The 27,942-nt window shown below is 41.9% G+C and overlaps 1 protein-coding gene across 1 annotated transcript in view; it reads left to right on the top strand.

Moving 5' to 3' along the window:
* Positions 1 to 27,942, top strand: part of LOC135253395 (fibronectin type III domain-containing protein 3B-like) — a 152,208-nt gene that overhangs the window by 10,938 nt on the left and 113,328 nt on the right. The window contains exon 2 of the mRNA XM_064332644.1: positions 27,586 to 27,711. Coding sequence (XP_064188714.1) covers positions 27,601 to 27,711 — 111 coding nt within the window. The 5' untranslated portion in view covers positions 27,586 to 27,600. The remainder of the gene's footprint in view (positions 1 to 27,585; positions 27,712 to 27,942) is intronic.

Here is a 27,942-nt window from a genome sequence, read left to right as displayed (position 1 = left end):
TAAAGGTGCTGTTTCTTTTTCTGCCTCCTGTGTGCTCCTCATTTGCCCCCTTTGTGCCCTCATGGGATCATTAAAATGCTGATCGAGGAGGGGCAGCTCCTGGGGGTGAAGTGAAGAGGAGGCCAGCTCTGTCACTGGCTGTCCGGGGGGGGGCACTCTTGGCCAGGGGGTTTATTTCCTACGCTTTGGTTGCTATAATGAAACGCATGCATGTTTTTTTCCCTGTTTTGCGTATCTGGAATGTCCAGCTCTGATGCTTTACATCCTAATGAGGATGCATCAACTTTACAGGACACAGTGCCTGTTTATATGGACATGGCCAGGGCTTGTTTATCAGGTCTTTGCATTAACCGTAATTAGTAAACGTGGTTGGAACGAATTCCAGAATGCACATGTATCCTCTAGGATAAGGGTCAGGTCATCAGGAGCCTGGCGAGCAGTAGAGATACTGCTGATCCCTAGAAGAGCTTAAGGTATCCATGGTTCCCCTGACTAATAGCAGATTGACAACCAACTTGGTGGTCATTACTGCTTGGCAGTCACTGTAGTGCCCTGCCATAGCAACTAAACCCCATTTAGTCCACGCAACACATACGACCCTGGTGTCTAAATCAGTCTTGATCTGTCAAATGAGTCTGTGTAATCCACCCTCATGCAAATCGATATCATCTTGTTCTCAAACCAGGTACTCAGATTTCAAAACTGAGGTTTCAAGGGGATAGGTGTTTCCGTTGGCCTTCTGTATAGTCTGGACGAACGCATGTACTTTCTGGGGCAAAAGGGAGGAGCCTCTGCCGCTGGGAGCCAGCGGCGGCTTTCCTATTGGTTAATTGAATTGTCTGTCTCAGTGTGCCATTCTCCCCCCCCCCTCCCCACGACACTCCCTCTGTTCAGTGTGTGCTGTAATCCGAGTCCCGACTGAAACACACCAGCGAAACGGACAAAGCTATCGAGCTAACCCAAATTATGTGCTAAAAACAGAATTATGGACGAATTCGAAGAAGAATTTTAATTATGTTATATCTAGACTTGCCAAATACATGGCAAGGACCTTCAGCACATATGTTTGGATACGCTGTTATCGAACAGAGATGTTCTCGTTTGCTTGCCTACAGGATTTGGCAAAAGTTTAATTTTTCAAGCGTGCCCTACGGTATGCAGTCTGCTATCAAATAAATACCCAGAAGAAGCAATGGTTTTGATTGTTTGCCCGTTACAATCAATAATGGAAGAGCAAGTGGAATTGTTGAACCAAAAAGGAATTAAATAAATAAATTTATCACCGATAAATGAATTGTGTTTGTTTCTTTTATTATCGAACCTCGAACCGCAGACTCTGTATATCTCGGTGATAAACTTCAATGGTTTGGTCGGTGCTCTGACGTTAACGTTAGCCATTTTCCAATGGCCAATAGTGGCGAACTGATGCGGGTCTGTGGAAAAGTTTGTCTCCGGTAATGTTTTTCCGGTGCACGTTTCAGACCAGCGCTGCCCCTCTGCACTCTGATTGGTTGGGAAAATACAACTATCCCGGGAAGGTTGCCTCCTTCATTTATGCCTAGAATGTCAAGGCATCGGCCAGGCTCTGTTGAACGAAGTGAAAAAAGAGCCTGGCTCGCAAGGCTACCTTCTGTGTAACCCTGGGAAGGAATGGAGAGAAGAAAATCTGGCTGCTTCTTGTCCTGGGGCGTGTGCTGATATGGAGGCAGAGTGGAGAGGAGGCCAACCCTGTCAATGGCTGTCCGGGGGTCTGTACTTGGCCAGGGTGTTTGTTTGCTGTGCTTTGGTTGCTATGATGACTTGTATGCATGTTTTCAACCCTGCTTTGTTTGTCCGGTATGTCCAACTGTGATGGTCCACGTCCTGATAAGGATCTCCTTTGAGGACATGGGTCCTGTTTATTGGGATACGGGCACTGTATATCATGTCACAGAGCCTGTTTATTGGGACATGGGGCCTATTTGTCGGGACATGGAGTCAGTTTGTCGGGACATGGGGCCTGTTTGTCCAGAAATGGGCCCTGTTAATGGGGCATTGGGCCTGTTTATTGGGACATGGGGCCTGTTTATTGGTACATGGGACCTGTTTGATGCATATTCTGTGGTATATGTATTTTCTCTCTCCATATCTTCTTGTCTGACTGGCCAAAGAAATCAGTCTTGCACTTTGGGGACAGGTTGACCTACATTGGACAACTCACATAAGTAGACAAGGGGAGAGTGTTTAGACGCAAGATCAGGATCAAGTTTGCCCATGATAGCATAATGCTGAAGTCTGATCTTGGGAACCCAGCTCCACCCCCGCCTTTGTTGTTTTGTATCGGTTTAATGTATAAACTTACAGTAAATAGAAGAAGGCCTACACTAAAAAACAGCTGTGTTGCTTTCCGGGAGTTGGCTGGGGTGGGGGGTGTGAGGGGCATATGAAAGGTTGAGGGGAATTACCTCGTGTGACTCCAAGTCAATGGTTAACTTTACATCATTACATTACAAGGCCCTGTAACAAGCTTCTTGGATAATGCTGTATAGCTTGTCAATTGTGGTAAGCTTTTGGCATAATTTGGTATCCAAACAATGGCTTGCCATTATTAGAATAGTCACACCCTGCTTCTACCAACCTCAAATCCGCCCACTTCCCCACCCAGTACTGTTAGGGAATGCAGCCACACTTTCTTTAGGAATTAATGGATGAAGATCTGTGTTCACATCCAGATAAAAAATGTACCAAACAGTGTTTTATAGTATATCCTTTAGAATCCTTGAGGAAGATAAGAGCTCTGAATTTTCTTTTAATGGGAATTTGAACACTGATCCAAGTAAGAGTTTGGATCATAAAAAAGCAATACTAGGTTTTATGGCATGTTTTGGTTAAAAGGATTCCTATTTGTTTGAATTGTAACCATGCACTGCATTCAGCAGCGCACACTTTCATCACACGTACTGATAATTTGCCAGCATCGCTTCAAAGGTGCAGTGTGTAGAATTTAGTGGCATCTAGCGGAACGGACTTGGCAGAAATGGAATATAATATTCATAAGTATGTTTTAATTAGTGTAAAATCCCATGAAAATAATAATCGTGTTTTCGTTACCTAAGAATGAGCCCTTTATATCTACATAGGGAGCGGGTCCTCTTTCATGGAGGCCGCCATGTTGCACCGCCATGTTTCTACAGTATCCCAGAATGGACAAACGGCTATAGAGGGGGCGCATTTGCCTAGGTACCTTCCAAAATAGCTGTGTGTAATACCACACGTGTTGTTTGCAGCGTTGTCGCCCTTTTTAGTACAGTCTGGCTTGATTGACTATCCATTTATTCAGTAGGTGAGAGTATAAGCTTTCTAATGATGTATAACATGTCTAATTTTGCTTTTGGAACAGCGTTTCATTGGTCAGCGTAATCATAGCATTCACTTACGCATTCACTCTGTGGTAGCAGTAAAATACGCTGCACCTAACAAAACGTTGTTCAAGATTTTTCGTAATTTCTTGGAAAATACTATTATTATCGAGGACTTCTGGGCATAGCTAAGCCATATGTTTGCTGATAGACCTAGCTGACATCGTTTTCTGGTGCAAGACAGAAGCAGATAGAAATATATAATTGATTTATCATTGATCTCTGTCTTTGTCTATTGAAAACAGATAAGATTTCATCATTGCTATGTAAGTATTAGGCCTACTGCTCAAAATATTTTGGTTATATACATTATTTTTGGAATTGAGTGTCTTTAAATAGGTTAGTGGTATTTTACAGAGGATATTTCACACTGTAATGTGAGTGTTAGTTAGTAGTGTGATAGTTTTTGTGACGCATCATTTCTTCCTATGATTTACCATGCAAAGCAGCTAACCTTAGCAATAAAATGTTAGCTAATGTTAGCAATAAAATGCTACCACAATGTGGAACAATTATCAATCATAATCGGTATCTTACTTGGAAGCTATGACCTATAGTTTTACAGACTAAATAACTAAATACAATTTATAAATCTATCAAGAAACCTCATCACTTGACACTTGGCTACTCGATGCTGTCGTAGGTGATAACAATTTTTGGAACTTACAGGCCACCGTAGCTTCAGCTACGTCATTGGGAAGGGAGGGGTGAGGGGGAGTATTCAGTTGGTTGCAATCTGCAACCTCACCGCTAGATGCCACTAAATTATACACACTGCACCTTTAAATAGGAATTCAGTAAAATTGCAACCTTCTGCATGCACAGTGCATTCTCCCATCACGTGTGCAGCCCACATTACTGCCAATACTACCGCACTGTCTGAGCCAAAGGACTACATGCTTTCAGGTAAGTTTTGATTATATTACTGGAGTGAATATATTTTATATTTTTTATGATAGTTCAGTTAACCAGCAGATAGTAGCCTAATGCAAAGTACACAGTTTATACCTTGTTAACACCTCCTGCTAGCTAGCTGTTACCATGTGATGTGGCTTGATTGAGCATGCTAATTGAGGAGTTTTAATTAATCTGTTTCCATTCATTCTTTATTGTAAAACATTTATTTTATAAATGAGTTGTTCACTTTAAACCCTAAGGCCTATTCTGAATTGTTATTTCGTTATGTTTTGTTCTCGTCATGGAAAAAGGGGTCGTAACGAATTTTTGTAGTTGACGAAAAGTAAGATACTTTTATCTTAAGCCACATGGAGATGTTGTATAAATATTGGTAATTTTGGACAGGCAGTTAATAATAATTATATCCTTGCATTTATATAGCACCTTTCCGAATGCTCAATGTGCTTTACAGTCAGGGGGAACTCACCTCACCCACCACCAATGTGTAGCACCCACCTGCGTGATGCACCGCAGCCATTTTGCACCAGAAAATTCACCACACATTAGCGAAGGTGGAGAGGGAGAGAACATATTTTAGCCAGTTAAATCTGGGGGTGATTTTTGGTGGCAGTTTTGCGAGAGCCAGATCTGGGATTTAGCCAGGACACCGGGGAACCCCCTACTCTTAGTGATAAGTGTCATGGGATCTTTAATGACCACAGTGAGTCAGGACCTCAGTTTAACGTCTCATCCAAAAGACGGCATCTCCTACAGCAGAGTGTCCCTGTCACTGCACTGGGGCGTTGGGGTTTATTTGACCTGAGGGAAGATTGCCCCCTGCTGGCCCACCAACACCACTTCTAGCAGCATCTCAGTATTCCCTGGTGGTCTCCCATCCAAGTACTAACCAAGCCCACACCTGCTTAGCTTCAGCCATTCGGCAGGAGCAGAGCGCATGGAGTTAGCTTCTCTTCAAAACTTTCCGTCTTTGGTCACGTAGTGTGCTGCCGACATCAATTGGCACTACTCACAGTATACTGCTAGTCACTAGAACCGCGGGGTCAACTGACCCCTTGTGCAGTAAAATGGGATGTATTTTGTTAATGTTTATTCCACGTCTGTCATTCCTTGACTTTTTCTAAAAACTCGCGCTTCAACTATCTATGTAAATAGAATTCTAAAACAACACTCGGAAGACTGTTTTTAGGGATTTTTTAGGTGTTAAGAGAAAAGTACTTTTTTTGGAGGGGGGTCATAGAGAATGTTTGCAATTATGTTTGCTTATGATATGGTCAAAGGTTTGTTTTTATCTGCATATGGCATGGTAAATGCAGCCTGAGCAAATAGGGCTATATTTTCATTTTATTCCCGTTATTTCCCGTTAATTCCCATAATTCCCATAATTCCCATATATTCCTGTTAATTCCCATGGAAAGTTTCCATCCTTGAATATTCCTGGAATTTTGCAACCCTAATCTGTAATAATAGGCACTTCCTATGCTGCAGTGCCATTGACTTGCTGTTTGAACAAATCTTAAGTAGCATTCACACATTGGAACCCACGACATTGCCGGGTTCGATTATCCAGTTAGTAGTTTTCTCCATTCACTCAAGTCTCTTGTACTGAAAAATTACGTGCTGATTATTCTGGATAGATCAGATAAAAGATAAGGCAGTATGTCTACCCTCTGACACAATGAAGGACAAATATTAATGTTATGTTAGTTTTTGTTAGTTTATGTTAAAATGGCATGTTTTAGTTTTTAAAACGGCCAGATATTTCACCAAATACTAGTATTGACAGAGATGTTGGCCTAAATCCTACCAACCTAACACAGTTGAAAAGGGATAGTTTTCTGTAAAATGCAATGAAAATAAATGTGTTAGCCAGCATGCTACATTGGGTAAAAAACTATTTAAAATTGGAAGAGCCTGACACAAATATTTACCAGCGTGAAGTATTGCATAGTACACAAGCAATTTGTGTGCCAATGATGGGAATTTTGTTGTGTTCTTAGAATAGACCAAGCTATGTCTCGCAGGGACTGCGACACTATTTAGTCTTTTCCATTCCTAAAATATATGTTCAAATTTCCCTCACAAAATCACACAGTGAAGCTCCAATTTTTTGCGTATAAAGTCTTGTATTTGTGCAAGAATTGCTGAGAGGGCAGATTCAGTAAAAATAGTCGATTTATTGAAGAAATTGTGCCAGAAACAAAAGGTCTTACATAAGAACATAGTAACTTCTTGCCTGTTTTATCTGGGAATGTTTCTGCTTTTGTTCCCTCTAGAGCTGTGGCGGATGATTTTGGTAAATCTTACCAAAGATGTTTGCCACCAGTGGCATAGCCAGAAATGAAATTGCAGCTGGGCCTGAATAAAAGTGTGTGGGCCACACAATTCATTCCATAAATAGCTCAATAGCATTTACAGTACATTACAAGCACGAAAGCGTTCTGCTATGCGTTGGCCTGCTATGTCATCATACTGACATCCCTCAACAGCCCTAAAAATCAAGCAATACACTCTGTTCAGTTACTACAACCAGACACTATATTCAGAATCTGAACAAGCACCCCATAGCAGATGTAGCGACAACGAAAACAGCTTCACACACAGCGACTGCATAGAGTATTAAGCATCAAAGCCAAGCCATGTTATATAATAAATCTGCAATGCACAGCCATAGACACAACTTCAACAACATTCACAACCAACTTTGCTAATTATTCCATGTCATCACTATTTTGGTATGATGCAGAAACACACAACAGGCTACAATGGCAACAGCCTGACAAATTGACTACGGCAAAAAATGAACTATTTTAGGCCTACCTTTGATGTCTTCCTGGGGTCATATTAATCCATAATTAGGCCTACGGGACGAGGCGCAGACGTTGGGGCTTACTGTTGAAGATAGATATGATTTCATCGTAGTCCAATGTGTGACAGTTCCCGTTCAAAAGACAAAAGGGTGAAATTGTTCAGGCGAGGTGTTGACATTGAGGCTCTCAGTCTTGTTTTTATCCGATTTGGCGTTGAGAAAAGTCTCTCCACTCTACATGATGTCATTAGCAGGGTTATAATAACCCTTAGCAGTGCGCTGACATTGGGGAAAATCTCTGCTGGACAGTTGTCAAGCACTTCCATTAGAGATGGATAGTTTTGTCGTGATATCCATTTTGCGTCTTATCTGTTGTATGAAAACTGAGTATTCCGCTTCTGCGATGGATACGCCAAACCGCTCGTTCGGGCTCCTCAGCAGCTCAAGTTCACCAAATGTCGCGGATCCAGGCAGTAAGGAGGCCGCGGCTCGCATGATTCCATATGTGTCTTCCTGAAACCTGCAGTTCAGCTCCGTTATCTGTCTGTCCAGAATAACATTCCACATTTGCCTTAGATCTGTGTTGCTTTTTATACTTGAGGCTTTCCCCAAAGAAGTGGCCACCACAGTGTCACTCAGTCTCGCTGGCATTTTTCTCTGTCGTGAGGAGGTGACATCCCAAGCACTGATATGATTCTTGCTCAACTCTTCAGTTAATTTGAGCATTTTGTCAAAATCACCATCTGAATTCTCTCTGAACTTAGAAAAACGTTTTTTAGAGATTCTATCAGATCAATACAGTCTGAGACACATAAGGAAGAACTCTGTAGTCCTTTTGTTGCAATGTCACTGGTGTCAAATAGTTTGACAAATGTCATAAGCAAAAAGATAAACTTCTTTGTCTGAATTTGCTGTAACAGGGACTCTGCTTCTAACTTTATCTGTCCACTTTCTTCTGAAATCTCAGCCAGACTCTCTAGTATCACATCAAGTAGCTGCAGTGTTTTACTTACAGATCCTGACTTGGAGCTCCATCGTACATCAGTAGCTCTCTCTAGCCCAATTAGCTTCCGATCTGGGTGCATTTCCTTTTACAATTGCATAAACCGTGTGTGTCTACCTGTGCTCCAGACATGAAGCTATGCAGCTGATTCACAGTGTCAAAAAAGGTGCAGATATTTCTTTAGCAGCAGTGCATAACACCAGGTGTTATGATTTAAAGTACAAAGAATATTTATTGGTTGAAATAAATAATAGAAAGATTGTTGCCTCCAATCAGTACCAAAATGATACCCCCTGCCCTCCTTTATGTTTTACAACAGTATGAAATGAAATGCTGAATATCACATAAATAGACAGAGATAAAGAGAGAAGGAATGCAAACCACATATTAAGTCATTTTAATAATAGCAGATGTATTACAAAAAAAGCAGCTATTTGATTGGATGGGCCTAGGCAAAAAGTGGGTGGGCCTAGGCCCAGCCAGGTCCACCCATAGCCACGCCCCTGGTTTGCACATGACGCTTTTCACACTTTCTCGGTTTTATGTGCTATTTGCACAAGAGGCATTGAAGAAACACAATGAGTGAAGTATTAAATATGCGTTTTAAATTTATCGTCCTATTTTCAACCGGTTAAGAAAGTTGTCAACTTGATGCGTCACGAACACAGTAACCACTCCCCTTTCCACGCCCCGTAAACCCATGGATAACTCGAGACCCATAGTTTGAGCCGCTGGCTTACAGGCAAGACAATGCAAATATTTGACTAACGTTAGGTTCACTTAAATTAGAGTGCCTTTTAAGGACTATTAGATTATTTCTGGTTATATTCATTTAGCTAGCTAGCTAGCTAACGTTAGCTAGCTAGGTAGTTTGTTTTCATAAGGCAATGTTATCGATAACGTTAACTAGCTAGTTTGCTTTTATGAGGACGTTATAGTTGTGCTTTTATCTTAACTTGGCTAGCTAGATAGCAAAAATTATAATTGGATATAAGTCAACGTCCTTACCTTAGCTATCTATTGATACTTGATATACTACTAAGCTAGCTAGCTTGTGAAAAGTCTCCCAAAAAGAGCGCATGGGGGTAGCTATGGTAACAGGGCACGGTCTGTCAATCATAGCTAACTGACAGTTCTCATTACCAAGCCCAGACGGTGTTATAGTGGGAAATTTAGGCTTAGAAAAATAAGTTTTAAAGTACATTGAAATGACTGAATAATAAAAAAATTATGCACATTTGTTTTGTTGTTGCCTAAAGACAACTGGGAAGTGTCACGTTCAACTACCATGTTACTCCTTTAAGGGTTAAAATGCATGTATTAAAGGGGCTATAGGCTTTTTCAGCAGACAGTGCCTTCATTGGTTGACCCTGGTTAGTATCTGTTTGGTAGGAGTGAAACAGGTCCAGTCTTGGCAGAGCCTTTTTTGTGAAAAATTTTGTACTCTTGTTTCCTTTTTCACACTTTTAGTATCCATGATTTGCTGTTATTCTTTCACTCTCGCACACACACTATATAACCAAAAGTATCTGGACACCCTTAGTTTCAGTGAAGGCAAATCTTAATTCTACAGCGTACAGTCACATTATAGACGATTTGGTTCTTCCCCAACAGTCTGGGGAAGGCCCTTGCATGTTTCATTATAACAATGCCACTCGGCACACAGCAAGGTCCTTATAGAAATGGTTTTGTCAAGAACAGTGTGGAAAAACTTGACTGACCTTCACAGAGCCCTGACCTCAAGGCCATCCAACACCTTTGAGATCAATTGGAAAGCCAACTGCGAGCCAGGTCTAACTGCCCAATCAGTGCCCGGCCTCACTAATACTCTTCTGGCTGACTAGAAGTAAATCTCTGCAACAACGTTCCAACATCTAGTATAAAGCCTCTCCAGAGGAGTGGAGGTTCTTACAGCAGCAAATGGTGGACCAACTCTATATTAATTCCCATAATTTTGGATGAGATGTTGGATGTCAGTTGTCCACATACTTTTGGCTATGTAGTTTACAAACACATACAAACAGTCAATCACTTTCTCTTACACCAGTTAATTTAACTGGCTCTTTTCTACCACAGTATGCTTATTTTACGTGGGCACAGACTTTTTCTTGGTCTTCTTGCTCTCTTTCTTCTCCACTTCGTCTCTTAATGCACCTACACTTGCAGTCTCCTTCACTTTATCTTCATTGCTGGTCCTGGTGGACTGCAGGACTGCATGTCTGCTGATTCTTGTGGTTACTTAGCACTTAATTGATCTATGAATGCTGTTGATTAGACAGTTCGCTCACCTCATCTGGTTTCTTGTGTCTGAATTGGTTGCCGATATTAGGTGCAAACAAAAACCAGCAGACCCTGCGGCCTGCCAGGACCAAGAATGAAGATCACTGCTTTATGGCATTCTTTGTCTTTTCTGGGTCATTTTGTGTGAAATTGATACTCTTTCGACATGACACAGATATCCGTGAAAACTTTTGTACATAAAATGTTCTTCCATTGAGGGGGGAGGGGGTGTCCAGTTAGGGGCCCATGGAGATGTGCCATATCTTTATGCATTCCTAAGCTCAATCTTCACTTTCACTATTCTTGTTACAACATACAGATTAGGCGTGGGGCATTTTTATGATTTTTTGTACACAATGACAATCTGGAGATTTCTTGCAATTACTCAAGTACTCTTATTTTTTGGGGTGCCTAAACTCATTTTACAACAGCTGACCTGCTTAAAGGCTTTGTAAAACTTTACTTTACACAGAACACCTGGAATAAGTGAATAAGCATCTGACTGCTGTCTGTCTCCTAATAATTATCTAGTTTTATTAGACTGTTTGGTTAGCGTTTATTTAGCTATTCTGGTAAACAAAGACATAAAGATCACTTAATAATCCTAAGTGAAAAAAACTACACGGATGAGTGGTCAAATGCACATAAGAACTAATGGTTTTGCCTTGTAGTTAGACCAAAAAAACAAAAAACAAAAAATAACCAAAAAAAAAAACAGATTGGTACAGATCGTGCTGACACACTGCTAATAATTTTACATTATGCATCATTTTACATCATTTAGTTTGTATGAACTTGCTGTATTTTGTCTTGCAGCTAGTATATTGAAAAAAAAAGTATTAATTTGTTCTGCAGACCTCCTGAATGAATACCCACCTTCCAAAGGATAAATATGTTCTAGAGGCTTCTGATGGTGTTTCTTTAAAGCATGCAGGTTTTATTTTTTATTTTTATGAAAGCAGGATTATGGAGACCTGCAGGATTATGTGACTTGGCATAATGCTGTTTGTAGGTCTCTGTGATAAATCATTACAGAGGCCTGCAGGACTTTGTGTAGAAGTCTTATACCATCTTACAGGAAAAGATGGCCATCTGTGTTGCTGTGTTTCTTTTTAAGCTTCTAAGTTTACAGAGACTGTAACAAAGATCTTTAGATCAGCCTTCGGTCTTAGTTCCTTCATTCGCTTCAGTCATTTAAAGCTCCAGCGCAGCTCAGCTGAACATTGGTCCTGTCCACTGCTTTCTGTTCCTTAGTTCCAGTATCTGACACCCGTCATGTTAGTCTTTATGATCATCTGTTTTCCCATTCCAAACTGGGTGCTCACAAACACATGCATGCGCACACTGCTTTCATTATACATCAGTGTTTCTCACACTTGTGTAGCATTTGAACCCCCCCCCCCCTTAAACTCTTAGTGGTTGATTCCTTCTCATGGATTAAACTCTAAGTGAACCCTGGGATGAGTTACAGTGCAACTGTAACTCTGACTTGTTTTTGGAGATCAATCAGTGGGAAGATGACAGCACCTTGTGTGGCAACTGCCCGCATGTTATTATTCTTTTCTCCCCATGAGGGAGAGGAGCAGGGAGGGGCAGGGGGGTCATGGTCATGATCACACATGTACAGGATCACCCTTTAAATGCCGCTAGGATCTTCTAGAGTGTCCCCCAGAAGGCTGTCCCTCAGTGCTCCTAAAACACAGGCCTCTTTTTGACAGAGATGTGGGCCAGACAGGACGCCAAGCCCCACCGCGTGTGGTTGGGCCCAGACACGTCCAAACAGAGTGGGGTGGCAGGCACTTCTGTGGAGGAACTGTGGTTCCCCATGTGGACTTGTTGCAGAGTGACTGATGTGCAGAGGAAGAAAGTTGGGCCCCACCCCAAATATCTGCTGTCTTCAGTGCCACTGGGAGCAAGGCATGCCCCATCCCCAAATAACCACTGTCCTCAGTGTCACTGGAAGCAAGGCGAGCCCCATCCCCATATATCTACTGTCCTCAGTGTCACTGGGAGCAGGGCAATACCCGTACCCAAATATCTAATGTCCTCAGTGCCACTAGGAGCAAGGCGAGCCTCATGCCAAATATCTGCTGTCCTAAGTACCACTGGGAGCAAAGCCAGCCCTGTCCCCAAATGTCTGATGTCCCTAGCCACCAGAGTGGCTTCAATGTGCCTTGGCATAGATTTTACAAGTCTCTGGAGCTGTACTGTAGGGATGGAACACCATTCTTTCAAAAGATATTCCCTCATTTTGTGTTTTGATGATGGTGGTAGGTCCAAAATCTCCCATAGGCATTCAGCTAGGTTGGGATCTGGTGACTGCAAAGGCCATAGAATATGATTCACATCATTTTCATACTCATCAAACCATTCGGTGACCCCTCGTGCCCTGGTCACTGAATGGTTGGGTCTATTGGTTTTTTCTTTTTTCATTTTTTAAATATCCTGTGGTTCTATCACTGTCCTGAAAAGTTATGTGCATTTTTGCTTGCCTGTTATATAGGCCTATGGCCTTTAGTCTGCTATGTTGACTTATTTCATTTGGAAAAATTTTAACAAACTAAAAATCTGAGAGCACTGCTTTTGTTAAATAATACATTTTGAAATGGAGCTCACTTGTCGTTTTGCATCTGCGGCTTGTGGAGTAGCTGATTAATACTGAGTGTACAGTTAGGTGTGCCGGTAGCTTATTTGACTCATCGGTAAAGTTAGGATATTTTGATAAAGCTACAAATGTACAAAAAAAATGTTTCTAATGAGGGAGACGCTCATGGGAGAACGTAAGCTTCCCTCACAACACAATTTCCTGGTTATTAAGGGTGATCACCAGTTAAAACTGAAAGAGTATTTAGATGTGTATGATTTGGTTTTCATTGCAATAAAAAAAGAATCGCTGGTGAAATTTAACGTGCAGAATAGGCCTAAGTGAATTCTGCTGCCATTGAGGCAATTTGCCATAAGCTCTCTTTGACATTACGTTATGTCAACCATTGCCAATGCCCATAAACTTTAGGTGGTTAGATTATGGTATCATCCATTGGCCCAACCCTAGTACATACAGTAGAATAAAATACAAATATTATTAACCAACCAAGGTTGAATAATTGTCTTTTTCCTCACCACACTTAAAAAAACCATAATAACATAATCACATTTCAGTGTAATGCATAAGGACACACTGCACGTACACAGATCCTAAAATTCACCTAGCCTTTCTGGTGAGGCTGATGGCTGTAGGGACAAAGGACCTCTTATACAGGCTTTTTAGCCATGGGAATTAAAAAATGCCTACCAGAGGGGAGTGCCGAGGGCTCGGAGTGGAGAAGGCGCACTAGGGTCATGGACTATGGCCACAGCCTTCCTGTGTACAGCTGAGTCACAAAGGGAAGGGTTTTTCCTGCATTGAAATGTCTTAAGCAGGCCACCATGTATGTTTATTGGATCAGTTTGGTTGTGAATGATACTGAATTTCAAGGTTTTTAAGTTTTGACTGCTTTCAGGTTTACATGAAACCATGCTAAATTAACTTCAGTAGAATTCACTTTATTGCATAAAATAATCAGGCGGTAGACAAGGAGTGTGGACAACCGCTATAGATGTGATTTTCAACAGAAACTGGCTGTCTATGTAAGTGATTTTCTGGTGATTCTGGTGATTTTGTGTGATAAATTGTCGGTTTATTCATGAGGCATCTGCTGACTTTTATATATATTTATAGATCATTATGTGTTGTAATTATTCATAGTTCCATGAAAATGTTCAAAATATGCGATTATGGTTTAATTAATAATGCAATCTCTTTACAATCGAATGAATGGGAAATGGTTCAGGATTAGGCAATTCTATGCATGTACCTGAATTTTGCAATAATCCGTTATGCAGTTAAGTGGAATCTGTATCAATAACCTACACTGTTTTGCCTATTTGCGCAGATTGAACTGAGAAATAAAATTCTATACAACCTTTTCTGTTATTTGAAGGTGCAAGTAACACCAGTGACAAAAAGGATGGTGCAAGCATATTTTGAGTGAATGTATAAAAATATATATCTTTTTGTACGTCGCTTTGGATAAAAGCGTCTGCCAAATAAATGTAGTAATGTAAATAATTTAAATACGTATGGCTTTTGTGTGGATTCATTAGGTTACAAGGTTTATATTTTTCCCTCAGTTTTCAGTGACAAAAATGAAATGGATTTTAAGACATACTGCAATTACAAATACCAGTATTCATGTAGAATGGTCCCTTACAATGTGTTAATCCTTCCCTATGGGCTATATTACATTACATTTATTTATCTGACACTTTTATCCAAAGTGACGTACAAAAGTGCAATCCCCCTCCCCCAGTTCTCATACTTACAAAGTGTAGCCCTTCAATACAGATTTAAATAGTTCCAATTAAAAAAATTTCCATGCATTTCATTTTTTTATAGCCTACATCTCAATGCATTGTGGTGGTCTCTTGAGGACTTGAAGACAGAACATTCTGAATGTAGCTAAATCTAGGGAGACAACACATCAAGTTAACAGTGGCAGTAAAGCTGGTCAGACTGTAGTTGCTGTCATGCAAAGTCACCACCTACGCACTATTTTGAGCCAGAAAAAACCTTGAAGGGTATCATTGCTTCTGCTGTTGACTTATTTGGCCACCTATGTTAACCATCTTGGCCAATTTAGTTCTAATTTTTGTCTTAAGATTTTCAAATCGCATGAATATATTGAGCACTACGATGCTCTAAACAAGGCTGATATACTGTTCTTGTCATATCTCATCATGGCAGGCACCAGACCCCTTCAATATCCCGATTACAGCAATCTGAGTCATCTAATAAATACAGTCAATTTTTGACAGTAGTTGTATATGACCTGCTTGTAAAATATTTGAACAGCAAGGGGGAGGGAAAGAAAAGGAGAGAGACAGAAAGAGACAGAAACAGGCAGGGACAGAGGTGCTGGCTTCCTCAGTGCTATTGCATATCATTAGTCCAATTACAGGGGACTGCGCCTGGGGCTGTCCTGTACAGAAAAGCACAGCTGCACTGCATGGAGCTTTTAACTGCCTCTGTTGTGTGACCATGGGTGCCATGGGTGAGAAACGGGGAAGAAGGACAGATTGTAATGGCCATGATTTTGCACAATGTTTTCTGTGTTTGCTTACATTTAACAAGGCAAGACACACACACCTACACACACATGTGCAGTCTTTTTCCACACTCTCTGTCATACCTCTTGCTGCTGTGGCATTAGTTGTATCATAGCCACAGACCTGGAGTGTCGGGGCTTGCTGTCTGCACAGAGTGAGAATGTTGGTTGTTGTGGTCTTGACAGACAGGCCCTGCTAGCAAAATTGCTCTGCGCACTGAATTGCAAGAATGGGAAGTTCATTTCCAAAAAGTTAAAAAATCACCTGTAAGAGGATCGCTAGGTGGCTGCTGTTGTAACAAAACTGTTCTAGTGCATGGATTGGATGGTCTGGATTCAAATGCGAGTAAAGACTATGGCAGGCAGCCCCACACACTGCATGGTTGGCTCTAGCATCGCTCAGCGAAAGAGGGTTTCACTCTGCCAGGATTACAGCACCTCATTGCTCACTAGCGACCCCCGCTGGTCAGACGGGTGCCCATGGTCTGCCTGTTGAGCTGTACATGAAGTGTCTTCCTTGAACTTGCAAGTGGATTGTTCAAACGTGACGTGTAGACTGCAGTGTGATAAGAAGTGGCTTCTAGTATCACATGCTTTGAAGGAGGACTTGTTTAAGCTCTCTCATACGGAAAGTGGAGGTTTATTGAGGACATTCTAAATTGGAAAGAAAAAAAGGGGGGTGGGGGACCATTACAAGCATTATTATTTCCTAAGAATTGCCTTTTTATCTTAATTTGCCTCATGAATGTATTGCCCTCCTGCAGGGATTGTAAACAGCGTGTGTTTTTGCTCCACTGAATAAAAGTTGTGCTCAATGGAACAGCCAGCTAAAGCCATGCAATTTCAGGCCAGATTACAGGTTGAACAGAAAAGTGCTTTTCAAATGCCCTCTAATTTCTAACATCTTAAATTCAGCTTCATTGCTTAAAATTAAACACTGTTCCTTTTTTTAAAAGGTAGAGACCTTAAAGGGAGGCTATTACCCCGGCAACAGTGGTTACCATGTTGTTGTTTTGCTTCTGTAAAAAGTGGATTGTCAACTGTAGATTTTTTTTCTAATTTCTTTTGTGTACATGTTTGTTCATGCGTGCGTTTGTATTCACATTTCATGTGTTTATCAGGCACTCTTTTCTAGAAGGAATTTCGCAGCTTACATTGTTTACATGAAATGCATATACTGACGTACTGAAATAATTCAAATTATGTACCTTAGTTAAGGGTACAGCAGCAAAGTACCATCTGAGAATCAAGCCCACAGCCTTGGAGTGGCAACCTCACTTTCCCTACCATAATGCTACTCTGCCGCCCATTCTTGTCTGAAGTTTCAGTCAGCAGCCATTAGTAAGCTTCCCTGTTGTCCTCTCTTTATGAAGTGTAATCTGTTTTCCTGGTGACTGTCTCCCTGTAAAGACTGGCACCAGCTTTATTGAAACTCGTTCTTATGGTTCTTCAAGTCAGAACTTTCCCTGTCTTCATTTATTTTGTGTTCATGCTGAAATAGATCTCAGCTGAATGCAGTTGTATTAGAATTATTCAGTGCACGTTATGAAGGTTTTGATGTCATTAGACAATGTTTGTCTGGCCATATTGGCCTATGTGGATAGTGTCCTGTTTCACATTACAGCATGCATGCAAACCAAGTTTCCTCTTTCCTGGAAGAAGTGCCTGAACACAGACGTCAAGTTATGGATAACAAATATAAATTTAGAAAATGTGTTTGAACAAATAAATTGCTCCTGTGATTCTATAGCTTTGCTTGGGAGTTTTGCTGGTAAAATGATTAATTAAAAATTGATGATAAATTATGTTCAGATGACTGATTTTTTTGAGCATGACAATTACATTTTATTTACAGCTTCAGTGGCACATTAATTACATTACTTCTCTGTCACATGCATGTTACCTCATCATATTTGCCCATGACATTGGCCATAATCAGAGTTCACCATGTTAGGAACCAAAGCTTCATTCCCTGGAGTCAAGACATTTTAGCAGTTCACCATGATAATGTAGTAAGGTTTATTCAGATGAATGTTCTGATTGAGAGTTCAACAACCAATCATAATTCGGTACGTCAGTAGAGCCTGAATTATTGAAATAATATAGACACAACAATAGTTTGGAAAAAATTATATCCATTTATTGGTTATGATAATGGATATGTGGGTAGGCTAATTGAAACAAATGATTTGCTTAATAGGAAGAATAATATATAATTCTAATAAGAGGAACTGATCATTCTACAATGGCTAAACATAGAGGGTAGCATTACTACCATTTAACAAAGGTTAAGTCATGTTATGTGTTAGTGACACGCTACTGTTACGTGGTTAATTTGTCTAATCAGTCTCATAAAATAAAGTTTTAGCAATGTAAAACTACAAGGTCAGGGAATTTGCTATTCCCAACCAATATTTGCACAACAAACAAAACTCAACAACAAACAGCAGTAAAATAACCTATTTCATGCTATCCTATAGTTTGATGTCAGTGTTAAATAAAATGTGTTTCAATACTTAACAGTGATAATAAGGGAGGCCAGCCCTTAATTCCGTTAGGTGATGCTTCGTCAGCTGGACCCTGGATCCGTAGCAGGTGCGCAGAGACTTGAAAAACTTCTGTGAAGTTGGGATCGCGATGGGTTCCGGTCAAGACGACTTGGGATGTGCACAATTCCTCCACTTGGGTCCCCGGCCACAAGGGAGATATGTAGGGAGAAAAGTATGGAGATACGTGTTCCTCAGACAGCTGTCAATGGGAAATAAACCAGCTTGGTTTATTTTGCGGACGGTGGCAGACCAACTCAGGCAGGTCTCCAGCGAGGTGCGAGTTCGGAAGCGCGACAAACATCTGGTCAGTTAGGCAGTGCCTTACCTCAGAGCAGTTGTTAGGTTTTTGATTACTTTTATGCTCAAAAGTCACTGGCGCGGCGGAACCCCACGTGTGATCTCTGTAATGTGATGTATTTTGGCCACACAAACATTTGATTGGCTTATGGTATTGGAGTGGTCCATTAAACATGGATATATACGCATTGATCAAGCAGAGAGTTTATTGAAGGGTCACAAGAGGAAGAGGATAGGCACATCCTTACGCCTTGGTTTACCGAAAAATTTCATGATGAACGTGACTCAGCAGAAAGTCAGTCTTGTGGTCAGGGAGCCAGAGGCCCCAAAGTTCCTGTGTATAGTTAAACATCATTACAATAACAAACTTTACAAAATAAAAAAAAGATTTATTGTATGTCATGCTGGCAAGTGGGAAGATCACTGAAACACAGTTTGCCAATTGTAACCTTTGACACACTGGTCTTCTATCCTAGTTTAAATACCCTCAAAGGCCCTGACATGGTGCTCTGTATTTAGGAATGACATCTACTTTGTTCAGCACATGTTCTTATGTCTTGTGCCTTGCCTGAATAAAACACATACACACTTAACTACTCTTATTACAAGACAAATCTGCGAACCCTACAATCAATGTTGATGTTTGTTTTCAGCTCTTATTGGTAGATACTGATGCACCCCCAGTCATAGTTTTATTTGGAATTAAAAAAATTCCCTTGGAATTAGAAAACCCTCATACTTGCCGTGGCCCACATGCATTTGCTTTGCATAGAAGCTGGTCCTGATAAAAAGCAGGGCTCCGTTTTGGCACCTGCTGTAACTGTCTGCTGTTTTTTTTTCCTGCACACAAGTAAAGGAGTAGTAAGCCAACTGTAGCAGGGCGAGGATTAGTAAGGATACTGGGGCCTGAGGTGCTGGTGAATACAGTTGCTCCCGGAGAGTGTGGAGGTCGTGTGAAGGAAGGGGTCAGGCAGAGACACGGAGGTCATTAAAGTAGGCTAAATAGCTGAAGTCAGGCTGCGAGCGCTATGACATAACGGCCGTCTGGCGCAGCCAGCCGTCTGTGCATGCATTTGCAGGTGGGCTCACATCTGTTTTTTTTTTTTAATGATTTGGAAGCGTATAATATTGAATTACAGTGTGTCCTTATGTTACTTGTTGGAGGGTGCGTTCCAGAGCCTCACGCACAGCTGTAAGGCGTCTGCCTGAGTCTTCCCCCCTCCCTTCCTCTGAACTACTCGCTGTTGGAGATGGCAGGACTGAGCATGCTCTGACCATTCCCTGACCACTGGCTTCCCTGGGGCTGCAGACCGAGGCCAGCCTCCGCTCCTTGGAGGAAGTGTTCCATTCACGGTCTTCGCAGCTGCGCTCTGGATGCAAACGCCCTATGGTCTCATTGCACCCATGACCCTCTCATATAAACTAAATGAAACAAAAACCCCTCAACCGTCATCCATGATGTACTCCCGTTCCTTTTCCTTCACATCAAAACCCAAAGCCACAACCAAAAAAAAGATCTACAAAACTGTACCTCACCTTTCCCTGCCCATCATCCAATGAGGAAGACCACTATGTATGAATGTGACATCATAGCAGTGTCATGGGGCAACCCAATGGGTTAACCAGGTTTATGCAAACCTGCACTGTAATATGTCTTCTTTTCCACTTCAGTGCTATCTGCTTCTATACAGCAGATACCGATCTTGCAGCGGAAGTACAGAACGCAGGTGGAGAATTCCACCTATGCCTCAGACGCTAGTAATCACTCCATCTGTGCGCTGGTCCCTCCCTATGGGGGCATGCTCAGAATGTGGCGACATGGGGCGACATAGCTCAGGAGGTAAGACCGATTGTCTGGCAGTCGGAGGGTTGCCAGTTCAAACCCTGTCCTGGGCGTGTCGAAGTGTCCTTGAGCAAGACACCTAATCCCTAACTGCTCTGGCGAATGAGAGGCATCAATTGTAAAGCGCTTTGGATAAAAGCGCTATATAAATGCAGTCCATTTACCATGTAGGGCCGTGTGTGGGCTGCACGTGTCAGGGCTCGTCCAGGCCCCGGGGGGGCTAGACGTAACCCATCAAACCCAGTGTCTGGACCTGGTCTTTACCTAGTTTAACCTCCCAGGCCATTGTTGTTTTCACTTTCACTAAACCGCTTTTTCGTGGCACTGCCGGGGGGCAGGTCTTCCTAAAATATTGTTCCTCTTGAAAGCTGACCATGCTGGTGCAACTGGCATTGGGTTATTGGCTTGGCGTCATCCTGGGAGGGAAGACTGTATCAGTCTTAACCAGCTGGACCGACTCCTGTAGTCATCAAGAGTGTCTGTGGTCACTCATGACTGCACAGCTCAGTGCATGAAAGCAATGCTTCAGAGCACACCTTCCCCTGTGTTCCCCCTTACTGTGTAGCAATGGGACTGCCTACGAGTATAGTCGGTCAATCAAGGGAAAAAGAAAATAATTTGCAATGTTCTTTCTTAAGAAGGAAATGATCATTCGGGCATGATGAGATATTGGTTCAAATGAGTCTGGCTGAATGTGTGCCACAAGGTTGGCCTCGCGTGCCTGAAGCAGCCTGCATGTCATGGTCTCACCATGACAAAGGTGCACCATGCCAAAAGTCTTTAAGTCTTCTTTTCCCTTTCTTTTTGGGAAACCGTACTGGTATGAAAACCAGCCTAGGGATCAAAGGAGAAGCAGGAGGCCCCTTTAATTTGGCAGTAAATTGGTCTTGCTGAAGAATGCGTCTGTTCACGTTCAGGAGCTGTGGAAGAATCTGCTTTTCCCAGGAGGGCGATTCCAGGCACACGCATCGGGCTGTACTCTCAGGCTTGAATTCTGCACCCCCCTTCCATCCCACCCGCACCTGTGGGCAGATGACAGACAGCACATTCCAGAGTGGCTCCACTTGGGTTTTACCGCATCAGACTCGCTAAATTGTGAAAATTCGCCAATTTCTATGTAGCATCGCTTGGCTGATGAGATCCTGGCGCACGGAATGGGCTGTACAGAGGTGTTACGGATCACTGGTTTCCTTTGCTCCTCCTACTCCTTCCTCTCTCTGAGGTGATTGATCCTAAGCCAAATCTGCAAAGGTCTTCTGACAGAAGGCAATAATATGAACATCGAGGGGAAGAGAGGGTTGCGTGTCAGGCTCGGTTCCTTCGGATGTGAAAAAATCCTTCAGATTACTGCAGATGATTCCTGTGTGTTTTGAAACATATGGAGCCAGATCAGAAAATGGAAAACATGAAAAACGTTTTTTTTGCTTGTAGGGTTTCTAGCTGAAAGCGCTCCAGAGCTCCGACAGTAGTGGCAATGTTTTTGAAGAGGTGAAGAGTTTTCTCTGGAAGTCCATGTATAATGTTCTGATCTTTCCACTCTGTGTGTATCATAAGTGCGTAACAGAAACTCTTTCCTTGGGCTGATCTGCAAACGGCTCTTGAATTTTAAGCTGTTTGTTTCTTGGTTTCACACTGGCATGAGATGCGACCAAAATCAGCCACGTAATCCTATAGCAGAATGAAATGGCTAAGGAAGTAATGGAAAAAACACCATTGACTTGAATTGAACCATCCATGTTTCACCTGAGATTGAATGAGCATGTCCTGTAATCTTTTATCACGCACTAACGTTTCACACGTGCATTCCTTTGACACACAAACGCACACACACAAGTAACTGGAATGAGTGGCTGCAATACAAGAAGTAGGTTATATGACTGGTTCCATCAGTCATGGCCAATACATCAATAGAAATCAAATATGATAGATTGGGTGCTCAGCATGGCATGTTTTTTAGTTTCAAGATTTAAAATATTGCTATTTAATGATTTACACACATCTTCTAAAACATGTCTCTCAAGTTGTTATTGATATAATAATTTAAAAAGCAAATTACTCAGTTCAGTCATGGGCATTGTGCTAACTACAGTCAGTGAATCAAGTTTGTTCCCTAGAGCAATAAAACCAAAATTTAATGGATTGTAAATCCCTCAAGCAATGAGTTGTATTGAGAAAGCTACAGCATGTTTTCAGAAGGGTAAATTACACTTTGTTAAGAGTCCTTAATTGAGTTGGTTTTCTTGGGGGTTATGGTTAGTGTTGGATGATGCTCTGTAGTTTCAGGTGGGTCTTGAACCTGCCAGTCAGTGCAAAGCTGCTGATCTGGAACAGAGGCGCTCAGAGATAGGCACTCAGAGAGTCCCTAACCATTAATCTGGGCGATCTAAGCTTTAACTCTACAAATGTTTCTTAAAACCTTCTAGTTTAAATAAAACCTTTTAAGGTTTCCTTATTGAATTGTCAGTTTTTCACCAACTCTGTTAAAGTAAGGGGATGATCTGTGAGATCTGCTGAGTGAGGTAGGAGATTTGAGCGCATGGAGTACAGCTTACCTTCGAGAGCCTTCTACAGTCTGGCTGGTCTACTACCCCTCCACTGTGCTGCAGTTGTACTGGAGAAGAGTACACCTGCCAAATGGTTGCATTTAAACACTGATGGCATAATGAGTTCTCCCTGTCCTTCTGTACTAATTACTTGTATGTGAACAGAATCTCTAAGTGTGTGAGGAGTGTTGTTCTGAAGAACGTTTTTTACTTTTTCTGCCCTCACGTTTAATGAATAAATTTGATGTTATGATGTCATGTGACTCTTTTTAAAATTTTCTGAATGTTCAAGCCTAATTACACTCACTATTTTGTATATTTAAAAAATGCATATTGCAGTTAGATGTGTGGCACAATGTGTAGGTTGGCTGACTCTTGAGCTAGATGTGAGTCCATAATAATGTGTTGCAGTAGTTCTGGAGTCCATAGTAATGTGTTGCAGTAGTGCTAGAGTCCACTGCAATGCACTGCCATAATTCTGGAGTATATAGCAGTGTGTTGCAGTGGTTCTAGTGTTCGAAGCATTGTGGCACTGTGGTTATAGAGTCCACAGCAGTGTGTTGCAGTGGTTCTAGTGTTCGAAGCATTGTGGCACTGTGGTTATAGAGTCCACAGCAGTGTGATACAGTAGTTATGGAGTTCACAGTGGTGTGGTACAGTGGTTATAGAGTCAACAGCAGTGTGGTACAGTGGATATAGAGTGCACAATGGTGTATAACAGTGGTTATAGAGTGTACAGCAGTGTGATACAGTGGGTAGAGAGTGCACAACAGTATGTAACAGTGGTTATAGAGTCAACAACACTGGTACAGTGGTTATAGAGTTCACAGTGGTGTGGAACAGTGGTTATAGAGTGCACAGCAGTGTGGTATAGTGGTTATAGAGTGCACAACGGTGAATAACAGTGGTTTTAGAGTCAACAGCAGTGTGGTTCAGTGGTTATAGTGTGCACAACGATGTGGTACAGTGGTTATAGAGTGTACAGCAGTGTGGTACAGTGGGTAGAGTGCACAACAGTATGTAACAGTGGTTATAGAGTCAACAACACTGTGGTACAGTGGGTAGAGAGTGCACAACAGTATGTAACAGTGGTTATAGAGTCAACAACACTGTGGTACAGTGGTTATAGAGTGTACAGTGGTGTGGTACAGTGGTTATAGAGTGCACAGCAGACTGGAACAGTGGTTATAGAGTGCACAGTGGTGTGGAACTGGCAGTAGAACTGGTAATACTTTAAAAGCATTGATCAGACCCACCTTTTTGTCTTTATTCATCTAAAATGACAAGTCAAGCAGGTCATGTGTTTCTGTTGATGTGTCCTTCAGAAAAGCAACAAAAATGGCAATGAATGACAAACGTGATATTTTTGTCAGATAACTTATTTAAATGTATTAATGTAGATGTATGTGGAGAATATGTATAGACTCTCCCACGAGGGGAATGGTTACTTACCACTGCCCACCAGTCTACAAAGCACACACTCAAACGATATATTTAACTAATACTTATCTTTTTCCCCTAAGCACATGTTTAGAAGCTTTTTTCTCTAATTTAGTAAAGATATGCATGAAATGGTGAATGTAACAAGCTGCAACCAATATGCATTGTTAAGTGTTGGAAACCTTATCCATCATTCTTGCTAGCATTATCTGTTAACATTAGCTGAACTCTGACACGTAAACAAACATGGTGGTGCCCATGAAACGGTGGCTGGCTAACGTAGCCAGCTAACTAGCCAAGAAATTGCTGCTGCTTTACTGCTAAACACACACAATATCAACTGCTACAATACTTTATCAGTTGAGCACATTTTTTCTATTAAGGTGGTACGACAATAGAGGGATGAAATGATAGCCAGCTAAAGTGAAGAAAATAAACTGAACACTCTGAAAGTTGAAAATGTCTGAAAGTAAAAAAAAAAAACAATTTGGATTCATTCTGATACTATGGTGGGAAAAATAAAATTTCAGTGGGCCACAGTTTAGTTAATTTATGGGAAACATGGCATATAACCCATCACAATGCATTTTGTTGTACAGAATTGCCCATCCTAACAATGGGGGGGGGGGGGGTTGCTTTTCCAGTTTTGGTTAACAAGGAGGATGGCACTCCCCCATGTTCAATGAATGTTCGATCCCTACGTGTAACTAATCTTGGCTTCACAGTCAACGTAACCTCAACTAGTGTTGGTTGCATCGGCCGTGTGTCGTTACTTGCATGCCAAAACCAGAAATTGACCCTGTGAAAATCAAGCAGGTCATGCAAAAATGGGCAGTGACTGTTGGCTTGCTTCCGCTACTTTTAGCATGCTAACAAAGTACAACTGATACTGATCAAGGTACAGCTTAGACTGAGGGATGTTGTGCTAAGACTGACACCATACAGCTGATACTGACAAAGGTATAGGTTAGGCTGATAGAACTATAGCTTACGACATAGCTTAGGAGGTAAGAGCGGTTGTCTGGCAGTCGGAGGGTTGCCAGTTCGATCCCCCGTCCTGGGCGTGTCGAACTGTCCCTGAGCAAGACACCTAACCCCTAATTGCTCCCAATGAGCTGATTGGTACCTTGCACGGCAGCCTTTCACCGTTGGTGTATGAGTGTGTGTGTGAATGGGTGAATGAGAGGCATAAATTGTAAAACACTTTGGATAAAAGCGCTATATAAATGCAGTCCATTTACCATTTACCATCTAAGGCTGTTGGATGTTGATCTAAGGCTGATTGATATTAGTCTAAGGCTGATGGATGTTGAGCTTAGGCTGACGGATGTTGATCTAAGGCTGATGAATGTTGATCTAAGGCCGATGGATATCGATCTAAGATCGATGGATATTTGTCTAAGGCTGATGGATATTGGTTTAAGGCTGATTGATATTAGTCGAAGGCTAATGGATGTTGAGCTAAGGTTGATGGGTATTAATTTAAGGCAGTTGGATTTTGATCTAAGGCTGATTGATATTAGTCTAAGGCTGATGGATGTTGAGCTAAGGCTGATGGATGTTGATCTAAGGCTGAAGAATGTTGATCTAAGGCTGATGGATATTGATCTAAGGTTGATGGATGTTGAGCTAAGGCTGATGGATGTTCATCTTAGGCTAATGGATGTTCATCTAAGGCTGATGGATATTGATCTAAGGCTGATGACGTGCTGCATAGACTGACAAAGTATCACTGAGGCTGATGGATGTTGCGCTAAGGCTGACCAGCTGAGACTAAGATGTCATCTAAGGGCCACTGTACCCAGGAATCAAATGAAACAAATTCCAGAACACAGTTAAGAATCATTTAAAAATTCTATAAGTGACCCATTGGTGTGCGCCTTGTGGAAGTGTACATACTAGACATCCCTGTTTCCCTGACAGGGGGGCAGAGGCATAGAGCAGTCTCTCCCTCCCGATTTCCATCTGGTAAAGGAACGGAATTCGGTGCCAAGCGGCTACAGGTTTACAGGTTCGGTTCCCGTCTGGGACGCATCGCTTCGGCCTTTACGAATGGAAAATATGCAGAAAATGCCAGCTATGTAAGTCACTCAGTACCCTGGGGCTTCTGTTAAGGAAGTGCATATTTGAATAAATGAACCAGTGCAGGGGATGAGGGGGTAGTGACAGTCACTGGCTGGGCTGTAGGGATCACTGAGGAGTATAAAGGTGTGAGAACAGAAACGTTTTGCTTTTTATATAAGCTTAATTTCTGTATCTGCCCAGTCTGTTTCCTTTCACAGGCTGACTCACATTAAGCAATAGCTCTGTAATATGTTTGTGGAAAAAAATTTGGTGTTTGGTGAGGTCATCATTCTGTCCATCACTCGTCTGGCGCTGGCTCTGGCTCGCCCTTTCAGTGGTCGAAAGTTTTGTGGAGGCGGTGCCTGTTGCGGTTATGCCACTGTTGACCCCAGAGTGTGGTTTGTCATGTCAGGCGCAGGAGCACATCCTATTAAAATGTTTTCCTGTGCAGGCTGCTACACAGGCACCTCCGATCGTGAAATACTTTATTCCTCCCCTCCCCGCCCGCCCCTAAAAATACTCTCAAAACTCAGAAGCGTTTTAATGGGCGAATCTAGTCCCACATTCCACAAGTCCTTCAGGAAGTCCTAATCAAGGCACAGGATGGTGAAGCCTGCCATTGAAAGCTTCTTTTTTGTTTTTTTCCTTTATTTATTTTTTGTTTTGTTCTCCTGAGCTCTTAAAGGGATGTGTGAAATGCTTTGTGTGTGTGCGTCAGTGTATGCATGTGCATGTGCGTGTGTGTGCGTGTACATGTGTGTTTGTATATATATGTGTTTGTGTAGATGGTAGAATGAGCTGCTTCTTGGCCCTCTGTGAAGTTGAAAGGAAGTGATGCCATTGGTTCTGTATAGTTGGGTTTGGATTGTTTGTCAGGAGACCAGAGCTTTAGAACACATTGCCTGGGCATCTTGTTTCTTGGCAAATTTAATGTTTTTAAAGTATTAAAGCACAGATTGAAAGTGTAAAGTGGAGGAGCAGTGTTACATAGAAGACGTTCTTTGTAAGTTTGGAGTAAGTGGCAGAAATGCATTATTACTGTGGAGGACATTGCAGAAGTTCATTGTTAGTGTGGTGTATGTAGCAGAAGTTCGTTGTTAGTGTGGTGTATGCAGCAGAAGGTCATTGTTAGTGTGGTGTATGCAGCAGACTTTAATGGTAAGTGTAGAGTATGTAGCAGAAGCTCATTGTTAGTGGAGTATATAATGGTGCATAAAATCTATCATGTTCTCCTCACCAACAATTCATTCTAATTTGTACTTCACACTAGCTGCCCACTTTGTTCCCCTCTCCCTTTTAGGAAAAGGCTCCATGAATGTACGTCACAATGATGATGACAGACCAGAGTCTGGACCTGCAGCCAGCCTTGCTGAGCGACGAACTTCCCATGATGCACCACATGATGAACCGTGACACATCGCAGCAAGTAAGTCAAAGTTTTTATGAGAGGCCATCCACAGTCTGTCTGTTTTCTTTGCAGAAGGCCGCATTTAGTGTTTGGAAATTGAGCGACAGCATCCACGTTACAGTGCAGGCTGTACTGGAGATGACATTGTTTGATCTTGTGACATTCCCAGAATACAATGAAAGCAGGAACTACTGGCGCACGGGTTCAAGGAAGTGTTGTTTCAAGCTTGTCAAGATACCTAGATAGGGA

The sequence above is a fragment of the Anguilla rostrata genome, chromosome 4 (assembly GCF_018555375.3).
Source record: "Anguilla rostrata isolate EN2019 chromosome 4, ASM1855537v3, whole genome shotgun sequence".
Classification (NCBI taxonomy): domain Eukaryota; kingdom Metazoa; phylum Chordata; class Actinopteri; order Anguilliformes; family Anguillidae; genus Anguilla; species Anguilla rostrata.
Note: the sequence above shows the minus strand (reverse complement) of the source record. Positions and strands in the feature narration are given on the sequence as shown.